Source organism: Agelaius phoeniceus, chromosome 11 (genome assembly GCF_051311805.1).
Source record: "Agelaius phoeniceus isolate bAgePho1 chromosome 11, bAgePho1.hap1, whole genome shotgun sequence".
Classification (NCBI taxonomy): domain Eukaryota; kingdom Metazoa; phylum Chordata; class Aves; order Passeriformes; family Icteridae; genus Agelaius; species Agelaius phoeniceus.
In genome coordinates this window covers 16395618-16414302 of record NC_135275.1, presented here as the reverse complement: position 1 = coordinate 16414302, position 18685 = coordinate 16395618, and the positions used below count along the sequence as shown (strand labels likewise).

General features: G+C 44.6%; 2 protein-coding genes across 4 annotated transcripts in view; one reads left to right on the top strand and one right to left on the bottom strand.

Moving 5' to 3' along the window:
• Positions 1-2253, bottom strand: part of ATXN7 (ataxin 7) — an 87301-nt gene extending 85048 nt beyond the window's left edge. For 2 of the 3 annotated variants that reach the window (XM_077184368.1, XM_077184370.1), the window contains exon 1: positions 1691-1830. The gene's annotated coding sequence lies outside the window, so the exon portion shown is untranslated. Of the gene's footprint in view, positions 1-1690; positions 1831-2063 lie in introns of those variants that run through there. The other variant, XM_077184369.1, reaches the window with a different exon arrangement.
• Positions 1790-9419, top strand: THOC7 (THO complex subunit 7). Its single transcript, XM_054640104.2, has 8 exons — positions 1790-1922; positions 2248-2365; positions 3159-3286; positions 3641-3727; positions 4497-4554; positions 7564-7630; positions 7755-7824; positions 9039-9419. Exons 1-8 carry the CDS (start codon positions 1904-1906, stop codon positions 9104-9106), a joined length of 615 nt encoding a protein of 204 aa, XP_054496079.1. The 5' UTR covers positions 1790-1903; the 3' UTR covers positions 9107-9419.
• The last annotated feature ends 9266 nt before the right edge of the window (positions 9420-18685 follow it).

Genomic DNA, 18685 nt, shown 5'->3' with positions numbered 1-18685 from the left:
TCTGACCAAATTCTCTCTGCGATAGGGCTCAGAAAATGGAAAGAGCTCGGAGAGGTGTAAGAAAAATATCACCTTGATTAAATGGGATGTTTCAAAATGCTTAAGACTTCCAAAAGGAAGTGAGTGGATAAAGAGGAAAGACAGTAACTGTACAAAATTTGCATAGAGAAGTTCAGCTAGGTCTTCTTCTCATCCTTTAGCAAAATACTAGGCTGTACCATTGTGACCAAAGCCTTAAGAAAAACAAAGATTTTAGTCAAACCAACTAAATAGCAACATATCAGAGTTCACAGAAGTGAGCACCTTCAGTACAGCTTACATAGTTCATGAATGCATGGCCCATTCTTTGGCCCAAACCTGGGTAACTGGATAGTTCGTTAGGTTTTCATATAAAATGATATTCCCCACCAATCACCTAAGAGTACATAAAAACTTCAAGAGCAGAATCCACTTATCCAAGTTTCCCATATTGGAAACGCTTTATTCCTAAAAGTTCTGGCGGAGTTTTAATGACCACTCCCAGTAATGCTTCCCTACTAGCACCTTCCAAAGGGCCTGATCAATTGCCTATTGAAGACAAAGTACTGACTTGAAACAATCTACAAATCCGTAAAGAGCTGTTAAATGCCTCTATCCAGAACAAGAAAGCGCCTTTTAATCCCTCACAGCTCTAAAACCAGGAACTAACAGATTACAGCACATATTAACTTCGTTCTTTTCTCACCCTGATTTTCCCCACCACCCTAAAACTGTCCATGAATAGCGCTAAGCAGAACAAGGCAGTGAGCCACTTAATGTCCAAACCAAAATGAAGAGAGAATAGAAAGGTGTCAGGGTCTGGCAACGCCTCAGCTACTGTGATATACACTACAGTAACATTACCAGCACTGCCCAAGCATCCAAGCCTATGGACCAAAAGCCTCCAACTCAACACATGGTAACACCTTAATAACTCTTTTCTCCAGATGCCTCTAGCCACTTTTTCCAGCACCAGCTTAGTTTGCCAGGACAGGAAGAAACAACTATTGTTCCTATCTGCTGATCACAGTCAAACTCACCAGGAAACATCAGAATAATTTTTGGCACACCCCAGGCCCTACTGCTTGTCCTCCCAGCATCGAGTGGGGATGAGCCCAAGGGCAGCCAGGGGAGGCCAGCCCAGCTCCCCGACACCTGCACCATAGGCACGTCCTCCACATCCTCACCAGGGAAAGGCACCGAAGAGCCAGTGCTCCCCCTCCATCACCCACAGGGGCTGGACAGCCGCCACAGGGGACCCACCGCCCTCACAGTGCCATGTCAATGACACTGGGCACCGTGACGGGACCATCCGCCTGCCCGCTGGGTCATGGCCAGCACGGCGGGACCGTCCGTCCGCTCCCCTGTGCCATCGCCACCATCGCTGCCGGTGGGACGGCACCACCGCGGCCGTGCGGGACCCGGCGCGGGGAGCTCGGCACCACCGAGGGCGATGGTGACGGCACCCCGGGAAGGACACCCCGAGCCGGGGCCGTGGCGGGAGGGCAGGAGAGGCGCCCCCGACCCCGGCGGCCTCGATGGCGCGGGACCATGTGCCGGGGGCATGGCGGGGCGGCCGGGCGGGGGGCGGCGGGGCCGGTGCGGGTGGCGGGGGCGGGGAGGTGGAGCCTGGCTGCGGGACCGCCGCTTCCCTCCCCCGTCGGGCGCTCACCTGGCGGGGCCGCCCCTCGCCAGGGGGCCGGTTCCACGCGGGGCGCGGGGCTCGCCCGCCCGCCCTCCCCGGGCCGCGCGTTCGCCGCCCGCCGGCTCAGGCCCCAGCAGCCGCCGCCTCCCCCTCCATGGCCGCCGCTCTCGCCGGCTGCATTGTGGGAAGCTGACCTCACTCGCTGCTGCCGCCGCCCCGCCGGCTCCGGCACTCGCCGCCATGGGGGCCGTGACCGACGGTGAGACCTCCCTCCCTCCCTTTCTCCATCCTCCTCTCCTTCCTCCCGCCCCGCACCGCTACCCCCGCCGGGGTCCCCGCAGCGCCGCGCCCCCCGCCCACCCTCCGGGGAGCGGCTGCCGCGGCGCCCGGGGCCGCTCACCCCGCAGACGGGCCTCCATCGCGGCCCCGGCCCCGTGGCCCTCCATGCTCCCCCGGCGCCGCGGCTCAGCGGATCTGCCCGCTCTGGCTCCGGGAATGGTTCCCCGAAGGGCCCGGAGAGCCCCGCGCGCGGCGCCGGGAGGCGGCGGCCATGGCGTGAGGACTTAACGGGAGTTTTTCCCCAGATGAAGTTATCCGCAAGCGGCTGCTGATCGATGGCGATGGAGCTGGCGACGACAGGCGGATCAATTTGTTGGTGAAGAGTTTCATTAAGTGGTGCAATTCCGGATCTCAGGAGGAAGGGTATCTGTTGTTTTGCTTTGGTTTTTTAAGTCTTGGAACTGCTTAGCTTGCGTCTCAGCGGAAAGCAGGGCTCGATCCATTTGGAAAAGATCCGCGTTAAAACGCGCGCAGCTGCTTTTCTTTGGCTCTGTGGTGTTTCCAGGACTAACGCCGAGGACTGTGCTGGGAGAGGAGGGCTACAGACGGGTCAGGAATCACTGAGGGCTGCGGGCCGTGGCCTGAAATCTGCCAGCACCGCTGGAATGCCCTCAGGATTGCTGTGCCTGCTGCGTGATCCAGCCGGGAGTCCCGCTCTTATAACAGGATCATGACTCGGATATTTTAGTTGGCAGTTCTGCGTTTGTTCTGTTAGGGAAGGGAAGTACTGCTGGTATTTCTGCTGCTGTCGTTCTCTCTTTTTTTTTTTTTTAAGTCTAAATTAGTAAGGTACGAGTGACAGCCTTCTGTGGGGTCTCTGTTAGTAATGGATATAAATTCCCTGAGATCACAATATTACCAGTGTGTAGACAGAGAAGCACTGCAGTATTAAAATACTAATTTGGTGGTCACAGAACCAACCCGAGCTGGAAAATTTAAAATCTCTTGGTCAAACTGCTCACTGCTTTAATACCCAATTTACACTGATAAGGACATGATGCTGGAATAATGTATACAGTGCTTCTAACTGCACTTCCAAAAAATTATACACTGAATCTTTGAAGTGTTTTCTTTATTGAATGGTTGTTATTTAGCTGTCCCTTAAGCTGCATGAAGTTGCTGCTTGAGAGTAAATAAATGTCTTGTCTGCTTTCAGATACAGCCAGTACCAACGAATGCTGAGTACTTTATCACAGTGTGAATTTTCAATGGGAAAGACTCTTCTGGTGTATGACATGAACCTGAGAGAGATGGAAAATTATGAAAAAATCTATAAGGATATAGGTAAAGACGAGAAAATGTTACTGGTTTCTGTTTGAGTGTTTCTCTTCTGAACAAGCTCAAGCCTGGTGGACATAATATATACATCCGATGGGTGGTTTGGAGGTTTTGTGGGTTTGGTTTTTTTTCTTACTAGATAGCACTCATATATGTGCTGTAAGCATCTTGTAATTACATAGATTGCATAAAAACTAAAGCTTTTTTAACCTATTGATATGTATATAGTTTTTAAGTTGATGGAGCTAACAAGCCACCATGTCACAAACAACTCTTTTATAGTTTAAATTTTTATTTACATGTATTGTTTGAATTCAATATAACTCCATATCCTTCTCTTTCTTTTTTTTTTTCCTAAAGAAAATAGTATAGCTGCAGCCCATGAGAAGATCTCTGAATGCAAAAAACAAATCCTGCAAGCAAAAAGGATTCGAAAAAATCGCCAGGGTAAGGTGCCATATCTGTATTTACAGTGTTGGGCTTCATTGGTTTGTTATCTTTTACATTGTATTGGAAAATAGATTCTAAATTTTTGAATGTGCAAGGCATCATGATTACTGTATTCAGCTTCGTGGGTTCCACTGACTACTGAAAGTTTTGGGTGGATGACACAGGCAAGATTGAACCAGATCTCAATGACATGCAGCATCAGGAAAACCTAAAACAGTGTTCTTTCTGAACACCTGTTTTAAGAGGTGTATTTTTTCCCTACTTTTAAAATTGTATACTCATAAATCATTGAAACCTGTAACACTTTAAAAGATGAGCAGTTGATTAGAAGCAAAAAATTATTTTTTCATGATAAATGAAATGCAAAAAATTTCAGAAGTATAACATGAAAGGTTTTAAGTACAACTGTTTGATCAATGCTGTGGATAATTTTGAACTCAACTGGAAATTAAAATAACCTTAACCAGTAGGAATATGGAGTTCTTACATCTTCACAAACATAGGTCTGAAGTGTTGGCCTTTTAATATGTTCTGTCCAGTCTGCAGCACAAATTTTTCCAGGTGAATGAGGTAGTTATCATCTGTATGGTCTTCCGATCAGGAAATGGCTGTGTTAGTTACCTGTATAACCATAATATTATTCTTAATGTGTAATAGTTTTTTTAAAAAATCCTAAAAATAAAAAAAATCCATGCATGATTTTGTACTAAATTTTATACTAAATATTTTCAGAAATATTTAGATCAACTATTTAAATGTCTTTCAGAATATGATGCATTGGCCAAAGTCATACAGCATCACCCAGACAGACATGAAACACTGAAGTAAGTATAAAACTACATTAAATTATAATAGAGCAGTAAACTAGAAGTCACCAGACTTGACATTTCCTTGATTTCAGTTTGACTTTTCCTCACATTTATATAATTTTTTTTCCACGATAAAAACTTGTTTTTCTGTGCCCTTATGAGCTTTCTTTAATCTCCCATCTCTATGGGTCAGAAGCATTGCTAATTGGTCTGTAGTTGAAATTTTTCCACTGAAAAATTAAGGTGAATAAGTGAACTGAGATGTAAATGCACATCTGATGTCAGTTTACCTGTGAGTTGCTCAGAACAGGGAGATGGTGGGAAGTCCCTTAACTTGCACCTGCCAGATTCAGTAGAAATGCATAACACACAAGCAAGTAAGGTGGAATGGCAGAGCAGGAGAAAGCTCCTAGGGTTCTTTTTTTTTTTTTACATTTTCCTTCTGGTTGTTGTTCCTGCATGCCCAGTTATAAATGGCTGCGTGGTGTGCCACACATAACCTGCCCTGGCATGCAGGGCAGACCTACCTGTTGTCCAACTCATCCTGTGTGTAACTCACAGTGCTGCTTGTCACATTCTGGGTTTGCATCACTGTCTGTGCTTTTGGGGCAGTTGTGGGGAGATTATTGAGCCATACAAACATTCCAGGATTTATTGCATCTATGAGTTTGTTGTTCTTAAACTGATTAAAGAGGTGGTGTGGGATTACTGTTCCCATGTAAGTGCAGCTGTGCACTTATCCCTCTTCCCACTTTCACTGAAATTGCCAGGGGAGGATGTCTTTTCATATTCAATAGCCTTTCATAGCAAATGGAACTGATTTGGTTATACTATTACCCTAATAATAGCATTTTTATAGCTATAAGCCACTCACAATATTTCACACATTTCTTTCTTGTATGTTGTTTTTCTGTGCCTTGATTTCATTACCCCAACTTTGATTATTACAGGCAATTCTCATGAGACTTGACTACTTCTTACTTCATTAGTCAGCATATGACATTTATCAAGTGAGGCTTTAATAAAGAACTACCAAAAATGCAGTTTCTCAGATAAGTCAATTAAGAATAGAAACAACTAAATGAGAGAAGTTATAACTGCCCCATTCCTGGAAGTGTTCAAAGGCCAGTTTGGATGGGGCTCTGAGCAATCTGGTCCAGTGAAAGATGTCCCTCCCCATGGCAGGAGGTGTGAACTAGATGATCTTTATGGTCCTTTCCAGCCCAAACTATTCTATAATTCTGTGATAAATGATACTTTGTTCTCTTATGGGATGCTGGATTGTTTAGGTTTGGAGGGATTATTCTAAGTTTGCTTAACACATCCGAGCATAAGTTTCTAAAGCAAAGCTAGAAAGGGTGGTGAGTTATAGCTGGTAAGGATGCAGTCTGTAGGAAAGTACACAGAAAATGATACAATGAACCAAAGGCCACCCTTAATTCAGAACAGAGGAAGCCTCACTAACAATGTCACACACTTCATGGAACTCTTAATCACTAAAAACACTTGAGAAAACTTCTTGTGAGAAGAAACAGAAGGGTTTCTTGCAAGAGTTACATTTACAGCTTTTGCAGGTTATCTGACACAATAGGACAAAGTTTAGAAAAATACTTTCTTTGTGCTTTTAAGAGTCTGTTTTTTTGGAACAAGGAGTCATACAGCACAAAAGAAGCTGTTAACAGCTTAGTCACAAGTAGTGCACAGGAGCCAATTCAGGAAGTGATAGGAGCAGAAGTACTGAACAACACTGCCCACAGTGTAATTAGATGCTGTATCAGAAGAGCTGTTCAGAGAACCAAGAAATGACACAGCCTTAGAAAAAGAGATATGAAGGTAAGAAGGCCAAGAAAAGATTCTCTGGAATGTAAAGTAAAAGGAGTAAAATTCCAGATGTAGCTTGGATATTACTAGGAAAAAAAAAAAAGTCTGTCCTCTCACAGTCTGCTTACACCTGACAGCACAGTGTAAACAGCAAGATTTGGCCAAATGGAAGTTTTTCAGAAGCTAGAAACTAAATGCTTCCAAAATCAGTGTATGAGCCTATAAACTGAAGAAAGGAGTAATGTCACACCCAACTCTCTCAGGTATTCCCATTGAGGTACCAAGCATGCTGGCCCAGAAAAAGACAACACCCTCGGGTAGCACTAAAATCACCTTTTCCCATCCACAGTGGGGTACTTAGGACTGGAGGGCTTTTTGTGGTTCCCTAGCCAGACTAGTTGCAGCAGCTGTCAATGGCTTCAGGAAAAAAAGGTTGATTTCCTTGCTGACCCCTCTGTGACTCTGCCTGCTAATTAATCAGGGATATCAGCCTCAATCCACTTCACCTTTAAATGAGCAGTTTGCTGTCATTGCATGGTGCATAAATTATGATAGGCATTAGAAGTAGAAGGACCAAACTGGAGGTTTAGCTGTAAGACTTGGTGCTCCATTCTCATTTGAAAGGCATATTATGGTACCTGCTGTTCTTGGCCTCAAAAAGGGTTGGTCCATGGTGAGCTCAAGTGAGAGCAGAAAGTTCATCCTCCAGACTGTGGTTGGGCACTGAACAGGCTCCCAGGGAAGTGGTCACAGCACCAATCCTGACAGAGTTCAAGGAGCATTTGGGCAATGCTCTCAGGCACAGGGCATGACTTTGGGGTATCCTGTGCAGGGCCAGGAATTGGAGTTGAGGTTCCTTGTGGGTCTGTTCTGGCTCAGGATGTTCTAAGATTCTATGAATCTGCTTCTTTGACTTGTAGGGTCAAGTAAATAACATATTGTGTCAGGACTGAATTGTTCCAAATTCCCAGGGCACAACTGTATTCCAGCTTGGAGGCCTGATTTTTTGTAAATATCGTGAAATTACAAGTTGAGAACATAATAGTTTAAAATTACATGAAGTGACCTTACCTCTAAATCATTTCACTTGTTTTGTTTACATAAACAATGTCTTTTAGAGTTCTTTCTCCTCTACTCAGAGCAAATCTGTTTTGCAAGAATTTTACAGAATTTTTTAAGAATACTCTGACAATCTCTTTTCAGGCAGCTAGAAGCTTTGGGAAAAGAACTGCAAAATCTTTCTCACATTAAAGAAAATGTTGAAGATAAGGTAAGTTTTTCATAGAGATGGTTATATAATAATTTATTAGGAATACAATTAATGTAGAGCCTGCTATGGGTTGTTTGGCTGTATGTGCTCTCTGTTTCCTACAACATGTATTTTATCATTCCAGTTGGAGCTGAGAAGGAAGCAGTTCCATGTTCTCCTGAGCACCATCCATGAACTTCAGCAAACCCTGGAGAGTAAGTGCTGTTCTTTGGTAATAGATATAACTGGGTTGTGTTTTAGCAGATCAAAAGGAATCACAGCTTCCAGCAGGGGGATGGCTCTGTGCAATTGAGGCTGGTGACCTCTTGCATTGGCACAATTTTTTCCCAGTAGTAGTCCAGAGCCTGAGACTGCTCTGAGCTTTTTTTTCTTCTACAAGCTACCCACTGTGCCATTTCCTGACTAGCTTCAGGTTAATTTGTAGGCAGCAGAATTCTTTAAAATGTGAGGATGAAGAATAGCCATTTGAGGTGGTTTTTTGGTTTTTTTAAAACAGAAAGTATTTCTTACAGAGAGTTATTCTTGTGCTTATTTCCAAATTTCATTTTATAATTCCTATTCCAGTAGTTTTGAACATGTCACTACTACCATGGCATCATTTGAGGCTTTACTAAAAAGAAATTGAAATACAAGGAAGGTAAATGACAATCTACTCAGACTGTGAATCTGACAGAGCAGGGACTAAACCTGTCAGACACAAGAGCTAAATTCAGGAATTAGTTGTACTCATCTTTTCTCATACAAATACTTAATATTTTCAAATCAGCACTAACTTTTTGTGCTCCAATATGGGTAATATTGTTTTAAATATTTGCTGTAGATTTTCCCTGTCTTTCAAAGACAGAACAATTGGTACAGCCTCTGAGCATGACCTGATTAAATGCAGAGATGGCTCTAAGAGCAGACTTTCATTCTCTAAGGCCATCTAGATCTTCTTAAGCAGAATGAACTGTTAATCCTAGGTGCACTTTAGCAGAAGGTTATTGTTATTATGTGTTAATAACACTTGCTTAAGTATTACTCTTGAAGATGCATTTTCATGTGAATATATAGATTACTTTTCAGGATTTTGTGAAGGAAGTAGCAGTTAAGTGAAAAACACAGCTTCAGTATAAAATGAATAAACCATTAGCAGACAAGGAGAAAGAAGGGGTTAGAAGCAATCTGGTACCATTTGCTTCAATTGACACTATAGAATTTACCCCATTTTTCCAGTAACAGCTGTTAGAGATAACATCCTTAAAAACTGAAGGATTATTTTGTTTGTTTGAACATAGCATTTTTTAGAGTGAGATACTCAACTACACATTTTAGGCGATCAAAATAAAATATTTAAGTGGGACAAAGTTCTGCAATATAGTCTATATATGACCAAGCATGTTTGACTAACAGTAATATTGAATTTTAGATGATGAAAAACTTTCAGAAGCTGAGGAATCACAAGAAACTCAGATGGAAGCAGAGGCCAAGCAGTAGATGTCATCTGAAGACTGACAATTACTAATTAAGAAAGTCCAAGTATCTTCACATTCTGTTGAAATCAACAGTAAGAGAGATGGAGCTGGAAATAGTTTTCTACTGCTTCTGTGAATTTTTCTACAAAAATACATTTTGCATATGTTTCATGGGAAAAGAGTTGCAGATGTTTGCAAGCAGGCACTCGGTGTTAATCCACAAACTTTGTAATTTGTGACAAATATACTTTGTTTCACAAAGGATGAAGCTTTTACACCATACTTGTGAACTAAGGTGTTTGTAAAACTTTGCCAATAAAAGGTGTTTTCACAGATTTTCCTATTTTTAGTAGGGGTTGAGCCTTATAATAAGGGCTTCTTTTTTCACATGGCATCAGACTGAGGGCAGGGCATCTTTTCATGAGTCCCAGCTTCCATACCCTGTTCTGGATGGGACCTAAATCTGAACTAAGTTAGCTCTTAGTTTTTTTAAGTTGCTGCCATTTAGAACTTACTGTGACTAGACTAGAATTTGATTGTTTCATATAAAATAAATTACTTCTATAGAATTAATGCTTGTTAGGTGTTATGAAAAAACAAAAATTATACTGTACTAGCTTTAATTTTTTCCTCAAAGTGATGCAAAGAACTGCAACAATCCAAGCCTTGCTCTGCTGTATTTGTTGTACCACATCAATAGTCACATTTTGAAATGGCACATTTAAAGCTTCAATTTAAAAGCTTTGTTCTTGAAGAACCAGGAATTCAATCCCAGTACCATTTATAATCCACTTCTGGATTTTGTCTGTCAATTGACTATTATCAAAATACATCATAATTTCTGAAACAGATGGTGGAACCCTTCTTTTCTCATGATGAAAAACTGAAGCAGTAGAGCAATAATCATGATGTTAAAGAATCAGAGATACTTTTGTTATTAGTAGGCCAAGTGGAATCTATCCATCCACCTGGATCAGCCTGCTGTCTGAGCAATCCATTGGGAAGTAACAGAAATTTCAACCTTCCCCAAAAGAGAAGAGAATGGAATATGCTCTATATTTTGTAAGGCAGGGAGGAAGGAACAAGGAGCAGAAGAAGGTCATGTTCTGAAAACACGAAATGGAGCCTTCCAGTGGTTTGGGTAAAGGAAAACACTTTGGATCTCACTCAGACTGTGCCATAAGCATACCTGGTTCAGGTGAAATAATAATGTTACATGGAACAGAGCTGCTGTCTCACTGGGTGACAGCTGAGGGGGATTTCCACAACTGAGACTTCAGACATTTATAACCTAGATGCTATGTAATTCCCATTCTCAGTGGATCTGGGTGCATTGGGCTGAACAGACATAGCTGAGCTTGTTTTGCTCACATTCCAAGTTTGCTAAAGGCAAGCCAGCTGAATGAGAAGTCACACAGCTTCAGTAGCACAGTGCAGCCCTGAACTAATGAGCTGTCAGAAGTCTTCTAGTTCACAGCTGGTCAGCTCAGAACACAGGGAAGCTCAGGTCTGCCTGATGGAGCCTGTACAGACATGCATTGCTTCTCATGCACTATGAATTTGGCCAGGTTGAGGGGTGGCTAAGCAAACAGCAGGCATTTAGTAGAAGTACACCATGAAAAAGTATTAAGTGTACAGGGTTTTCCCCCTCATAACAACAGGGAATGGTAAAATATTTTGTAAAGCAGCAACACTAAATTATTGCCAAATCAGGGAGGAGTCATTGTCATGAATTACAAAGATCATAAGTGACAAGGACTCAAGGACAATTTTAAAGCATATTAATTTTTTTTTTTTGTTGAAGTGCCTCCATGAGCTATCTGGACTGTATTTTGATGCAGTATTCACCAGTTAAAAACAGTCTCTGTACCAGCGAGAATCTCAAACTTTTCTATTCATTGTTTTACATAATCCTTTGGAAATTACTTGGATCATCAAATATCTTATCTCAGAACTTGCACTGCTCTGTATAGAACCTGACCAGAAACATGCCAACACCTAAATCTGATAAGGAATATTTACAGAGAATAGGAGTTGTACTCAAGAGAAGCAATAGAAATGCATGGCAAAGGAATATATTCTAGTTCAAATTACAGTGATGCAATCTTGAAAATAAATTACTGCCCTGGAAAATCGAGTTGCCCTAGTGCAAGGTGGCAACAAGAAAGTGATGTCACCAGGCCAATCAAAGAAAAAAGTAACATCAATTCATTGCAAACACAGCCTCAGTGGAACACCTAAAATAGTTGCTCCTATTTTTTCAGTATTTATACCTCTAACCTCTTGAACATTAGATTTGTACCAAAAAAGAAAACCAAATGGAATTAATATACCAGCCAGTATTTAACCTGCCTTATAAGCAAGACTCCATAAGTTTTTTGTGTGTCATTTTTGCAGGGCACACACGATGGTCACTGTTCCATCCCTGCCTAGAAAGCTCTGCTCTGTCATGCTGCTTACCTGCATTGACTCTAAATGTACATGTATAAAAACCTAGGTACATAAATTCAGAATCTCAACAACCACACTATTTTAAAAAGCTGTTTCCTGGATTTATGATTTTCCTTGACTCTATCTAAGCTGAAAAATTATATGCTTAAGTGGTCCATCTCAGTGCCCTTGTCATGTGGTTGCAAAAATACAAGCAGAAAGAGAGTTGCTGAAGTGATAAACTGACATTTTCAGTGCCAGAACTTGTTTCTCTGTCCTGTCCAAAGGAGAGCAGCAGAGGGAGAGTGGAACATTGGACAGAATTGGCAGCTTGGGCAGGACTTGTTAAGACAGATTGAGCAAGTTTCATGAAGGGATAGAAGAAGGAGGAGAAAGGATGTCGCCATGACACACTGTCAAATGATGGGATATCTCTGAAACCATGCTAATTTGAAGAAAGTTGCTGCCAGCAAAGAAAATTGCAAAAAAAAAAAAAAAAAATCCCAAAGAGTTATGAACTAGAAATTATGAGTTGAGATACTTGTAAGTTTTTCAGATATCACAGCTGGCTTGTACCATGCTTTCCCTGCTTTACTCAAGGCTCAGGTGGGTTTCCTTTTCACGCAAGTTTAAAAAACTAAGAAAAGAAATCAGAAATGCAGGCAAGTACTGTTAGTTCTGCTCTGGCAACCTGTGTGGCTTTTTCTTTCTAGACTAGCTGCATTGGGAACACATCCAGTGTATGAATCACTTTATAGATCTATATGTAACAGACCCTGGGGAAAGCAAGTTAGCAACAGAGAAGTGCTCCACCTTTTGTGCTTCACCCCAATTGTCAAACGTGTTCTTGGGTTACCTCAGCCTTCATTTCCCAAGTCTGTTTTAATAAAGGTTGTTAGCACTGTTGCAGAATTCCCTCCACTCATAGCCCAGGGCTACACAACACAGGGCTGTGTGTTGTTGGGCACTGTGCAAAGGTTGTTGAAAGGCTGTTCCTGTGTGCTGGGCAGTGCCACAGCTGCCAGGAGGCAAAGCTCTGGCTTGTGTCCACCCTGGCCTCGTGTGATTCACCTGCCTGCTGGCAGCAGGAAAGTATCCAGCAGGAGCTGGCATGGCAGTGTGAGCTGTTCAGTGATGTGCCAAAGGCACTTGGAGAATGGGACACCAGGACATCCCAGCCAAGCAAGATCAGCATCCTTGTACCAAGGAGCTTTTCAAATATTCAAGAGTAATCCTAAAGCCAGGGATGCAGTGTGATGTGGACTTTGCCTGGGCTAGAGTCCTGAAGGGAAGGATGAGGGGCTTACACCTCTGTGCCAGGTGAAACGATGGAGGGCTCGTTCAATAGAAAGAGGAGCTCTGGACTGTCCTGGCCAGAGGCTGCACTGTTGTGTTGGGCAGCCATTGCTGGCTGAGTGGCAGGGGCTGGACTTAATCGGGGAACCCACGAGGAAGGAACTCGGGGGACAGACTCGTTTTCCCACACTTGTCACATGTATGTGTGTGCAGCGTTTGCGAGGGGCGCAAACCGCGCGGCTCGCGGGAGCGGCTGGCAGCGGCGCCGAGGAGGCGCTGCGGGGCGGGGCCGGCAGGGGGCAGCAGAGGCCGGGCTGGGCGGGCGCGGCGCCTCCCGGGATCCGCGCATCCATCCCTGCATCCCATCCCTGCATCCCATCCCTGCATCCCATCCCTGCATCCCATCCCATCGGCCCATTCCCGGGATCCGCGCATCCATCCCTGCATCCCATCCGTGCATCCCATCCCATCGGCCCGTTCCCGGGATCCGCGCATCCATCCCTGCATCCCATCCGTGCATCCCATCCCATCGGCCCGTTCCCGGGATCCGCGCATGCATCCCTGCATCCCATCCCATCCCAGTCCTTTCCCGGGGTCCATGCATCCCACCAGCCTGTTCCCAGGATCCGCACATCCATCCGTGCATCCCATCCCACTGGCCCTGTTCCCAGTGCTTCCCGGCCCTGTGAGCCCTTTTCAGACATTTCCTTTTTTGTTTTGCTGCTTTTTCCCAAGCACAGCCAGTCCTGCCACTGTCTGGAGGGGTTAAAACCCTGGAGAATCATGGAATATCCTGAGTTGGAGGGACCCACAATGTTCACGGAGCCCAAGTCCTGGGCCTGCACAGCAAAGCCCCAAGAGGGTTTTCCCTGCTCTCCCCCATATTTCATTTTCACTGTGTTGCCTGAACTACCCTGATTATCAAATCCTCTCTCTAAAGCGCCCCAGAACACATAAAACATTGCCAAGGAACAGGAGGTGCAATCCCAAAACCTCCACTCTTTGGGATTCCACATGATGCAACACAAGTGTATCCAATACTTCATTTTTCTGCTGATTATGACAGATCCCAGACCCTCCACGCTGCCTCCCCCATGCAAGGGCTGTAAGAGCAGTCTGACAGTGCAGCAGGAGCAAAGCACCCTCTGGCATGCAAGATTCTCCTGCCTCCAACACATCCAGCCCCATCATCCTGAAACCAGGGCAAGAGTTGTTTCAGGATCATTACATACTGGTTTGCTCTGAATTTGCATCATCATAGCGAGAAACTTGGCAAAAGTTTGCTAAAAGCGTTACAGAGCATGAGAGTTCCTAAAATATTTAACAGCAAAGATATGTGTTTTTAAATTGCTTTCACAATAAAGGGAAAATAAAAAGTAACTACCTGAACAACCTTTTTTTCATGTTTTGTCAGTTTGCTGACAATGAAAAGTCACCATCAAGAAAATTTAAAATGATGGTTTATCTCCAAGGAGGAAAGGAGTTGGGTCTTCTCAACACAAAGGTTTCATCAGAAGTGTATGCTGGAAATAACAGTGTGTGCTGCATGTAACAAATAGGCCCCACTAGGACCCTATTTGGAATAAAATGGGGGAGCAGACAGGCATATTTGGGATGTGTTTGGGTTTGACTTGCCAGTACTACACATTCAGGAAGAGTCAGCAAATCCCTCTTTGAATAGACAGCTTATATTTGTATTTAGCTTGTGATGGTTTCTCTCTTTTCCTCTTCTTTACTGCCTAACCCACCAAACCTGCCAGCTGCTGCACTAAGCACACCAAGGGATGGCAAAGGATCTCAAGGGAAAACCCTTGTGTAATCTTGTTCCAATACAATAAATATCCAGCATATTTACCAAATGTAGAGAGGTAAAAAGGGGATTTTTGCTCCACTGTATCATCTCTCAAGATGCAGGCAGTCCTAAGCTTGACAGGACTAAACCCAGACCCTAATCCTACAAGAACATCAGCTAATACTGTGCCATCCTACAGCAAATCAATGACAGAAAACTGTTCACCTCTATCTCAGGCCTCTCACATCATGCTAATTTGCTAGATATCATATAAGGGCTGCAGCCAGCACCCAACAAGCAAGTTTTAGGGAGGAAATCACACATCTCCTGCAGTCTGGGTAAGGGGCTGTGCAGAAAATGGTGCAGGGAAGTTGCAAAACTATTCAGATTAAAAAAAAAAAAAGTAAGAAAGAACAAAAACATCACAGCATAGTTAGAAACCAAAATCCTGAGGGAAGCAGCAGGGTTGTTTGGCAGCACAGCATTTCCCTGCAGTTTGCAGTGCTGTGCAAGCCCAGCCTTGGTGACACAGCCAGGGGCTGCAGGCTCTGCCCAGGGCTGCCTGCTCCCTGCTCCCACAGGCCCAGGCCTTGCCAGTGTTTACTTGGCCTGGGGATCCTTTTAAATCCAATGTCACAGGCTTTTCAAGTGTGCCAGTTGCTGCTGCAGCCTGGTGCCAGCTGATAGATGGTTTATGCCACTAACAGCGCCTGAGGAAGGGAATTGCTAAAAAGCACTGGGAATATTTACTTTCTCCTGCTAGTGCAAGTGGCAAGCAGAGGATTTCAGAACCCTTGTAACCTGCATGCAGCCAGCTGCAGACCAAGCCTGGCTGGGGGCAAACAGAAACCACGGGAGACAGTGCCATAGGGACAAGCTGCTGGAACACAACAAATGCTCAGGGCAGAGTGCTCAAAGAACAGGCTGCAGCATCAAACCCCGTGCTGCCTGCAGGGACTGACCATGGGAGGGATGTCAGCAGCGGGCTTATTGTCTTGGAAGAGCAGAAAGGAAGCAAAAAGAAAAGAAAAGCAAAGCCAATTAACTGTGAGCTGATTGTCCATTCCTTGTTCCCTCTCCAGGGCAAGACCTGTAGCCTCTCTGTGTGCATACATGCAGGCAATATGTGAGCATTTCCAAACACACACATCCCCTGCACCTGGAAACCTTGCAGATTGCTGGGTACACTGTGCAAAGCACATCTGAAAGCTTAAATTGATTAAATCAACACACATCTCTGTGACTCCCATTTTCTCTGACAGTAGCTCACCGCCTCACACCCATCACTACCACAGCTTCTCAATCCAGCCAGCCCAGAGTCCCCTCTGCTGCCTCCACTCCCACGCTCTCATCAACAATGGAAACACAGAGCCACTGTGGAGGAGTAAATACTTGGTATTATTTGTCTTGACACTTGGGGAAGCACTGGAAAGTTCAGCTACCTTGCTATTTCACATTGCCCTGTTACCACCCATTGTCAAACTTCCTCCTGCTGTTTGCTTTGCAATTGCTTATCCCTTGAGGCAGAAGCGGGAAGGAGACTGGGCACATGGAGCAGAGAGCTGCAATTTCACTGAGAAACAATAGCACCCGAGCAAAATGTACTGATTGCATGGATGCATCAGCATAAATGAGACAAGAAACATTCCCAGTTGTGTTATTTCCAAATTGCTCCCTGCCAGTCTCCATGCCTGTGATTAACCACGTCAGACTCAGCAGGCTGGGTTCAGCACCCTGTCCTTTTCCTGCTCATTAATTCCAGCAGCTGTCCCCAGGGCGTGAAATGGCAGCAGGTTTTGTTTGTTTGCTACAAAGCTGTAAAGCTCCGTGGATGGTGTGCTCAGGCCAGAAAGACACTGAGTCACAGTGAGCTGTCTGTTCCTGGGGCTCCACAGCAGCTCCTGGTGTGCTCTACAGCTCCCACACTCCCTCTGTGGATGCTGCATCCCTCCTGCACCTGCTCCTCTTTGCCTTCCCTTAGCTCACATGGAAAAGGTACCTAAACTGGCCTTATAGGATCATGCAATTATTTCAGCTGAAAAGACTCTTGGAGGTCTCTAGCCCCACCTCCTGCCCAGAGCAGAGCCAGCTTCATGTTTAGGTGAGGTTGCTCTAAGCCTGAACCTGGGTATTTGAGTGTCCCCAGGGATGAAGGTCCCACTGCCTCTATGGGTCCTGGTTCCAATATACAATCACTGGGAAATTTTTTAACCCCTAAGTTAGAGTACATCTCTGCTACTGCTCATTTAGACAAAGCATTGAACAGGTTAAAAAAGGTCCCTCTTTGGTTTTCCTTGCGGCAAAATAGGAGATGAAGAGTTAGAGCTGCACATAAGACACGACCTGAGCTCTCAGGCAGTGTTATTATCTCCCTACCATCAGTGCAGCCACCCCAGCTTTTCAGCAGCCAAGGGGAGAGATCAATCACAGGATTTATCATGTCAGATTCTACTCTCAGATCAGACTGCATGGCTGAAAACCTCACCCTGATGCTTTTCTTTCTGGAAGCAGTTTTTCCTGCAGAGTGACCTGCAGAGCACTCACACAGTGCATTGCACTAGCAAGGCACACTCCCCCACTAGCAGAGAAACGATGAATGTACCCTTTCCAATAATATTTTATTTGAAAATCTTGAAGAAAAATAATTACTCATGCTCCCCATCAGAAAGGCAAAAAATTAGAGTGGTGAATGATATTGTAGCAGTGCCTGTAATTAAGGAACTGGCAGCATTTTAATTACAAACTAATATCTTCAGTGGCTGACGATCCAGCTGTTCAGCAGACCCAATAAAAGTGAGATTGCCAGTTCCAGAGTTACAGACCAGCAATTAAAGTTTTAGGGAGGTTTTCTGTACTTCTTGCTAATTAAGATGTGTTTCTTGCTTGTTAAAGGCTTTGGGGACGTTTCAGTAAAGTCCTTATGTGAATGAGTAGTAATTTCCTTTCACTTTCAATGATTCCTCTGTCACAACTTTGGGTGGGGACATCCTAAGGACAGCAAGTGTCTACCAGGCTTTCCCCCATCACACTGAAGCCAGCTCAGTGCTGCTTTAACATTTTCCACCTTCAAATCTTTGGTCCAGCTATTGCCCAGTATGACCAAGCAGCTTAGCTAAACCCTTTTTAGAGGGTACCTCAAGCACCAGGGGTGATTTATTTAGTTATTACATAAAATTTAGAACTAATTTTAAGTTAGTTTAAAATTTTAAGCACCGAAACATCATTAAGCAGAACAAGGCTAAGAACTCAGCAGTTTGCAATATTAAAAATGCTAAAAACAGGATAAGCTTTATCACTTCCCCAGCTTCTGCTTCTGACCCACTGCAGAATGAAACTGTTGTTCACTGTATGTTTTTCTTCATTCAGGAATTTAGAGAAAGTTTTCAGATGTTGTAGACATGGAGTCCCTCTGGGCTGTCCCTACAAGGATTCCCACTCTCCAAGGAGCCACCAGCACATGGCCCAGAGGCCACCAGTGATGGGCCCTGAGTGTGCAGGTACCAGATATTGCTGGCTGCTCCCAGGACACAGAGGCCACAGCAGGAAATGCTCATGGCAGCTGATTTACCTGCCTGCAAGGTGGGAGTGTGCAGCCCCTCCATCTCCTGACACCCAGCACTGTGGGCTGTGCTGTCTGCCCCACACAGTCAGCCCTGCCCTTGCCACAGAGGGACAAAGCCCAGCCAGGACATGGCCCCTCCTCATCTCCCTGCCTTTTCCAGCACAGGTCTCCAGTGAGGATCAGCACACAGCTTTTCCCTCACCCCTTGCCTGGGGGCACCCAGGGATGCTCACACTTCCCACAGGGATGTTCAGTGCATGGAAATTCCCCCACTGGCATGCACTTCTGAGAACACATTTCCACCCTGCAGGCCTGGCTCAAGGCAGGGATCCCCACAGAGCTCAGCAGAGAAAACCTTTGGGAATAAAAACCTGCTGAACGAGACCTGCTGTGTCTTAATTGCACAGAATCAGTATTCCCAGCATCACCAACACGAGGATGGGAAAATAAAGATGTGAAGCCTGTCAGGCAGGGAGTTTATCACAATGCACCCAGTGCAGTGCAGAGGTCCCTCAGATGGA

Coding starts and splice junctions, on each gene's coding strand:
- THOC7 (XM_054640104.2), top strand. Junction 3,728..4,496: donor GATTCGAAAAAATCGCCAGG/GTAAGGTGCCAT, acceptor AATGTCTTTCAG/AATATGATGCATTGGCCAAA. Junction 7,631..7,754: donor AAGAAAATGTTGAAGATAAG/GTAAGTTTTTCA, acceptor TTATCATTCCAG/TTGGAGCTGAGAAGGAAGCA.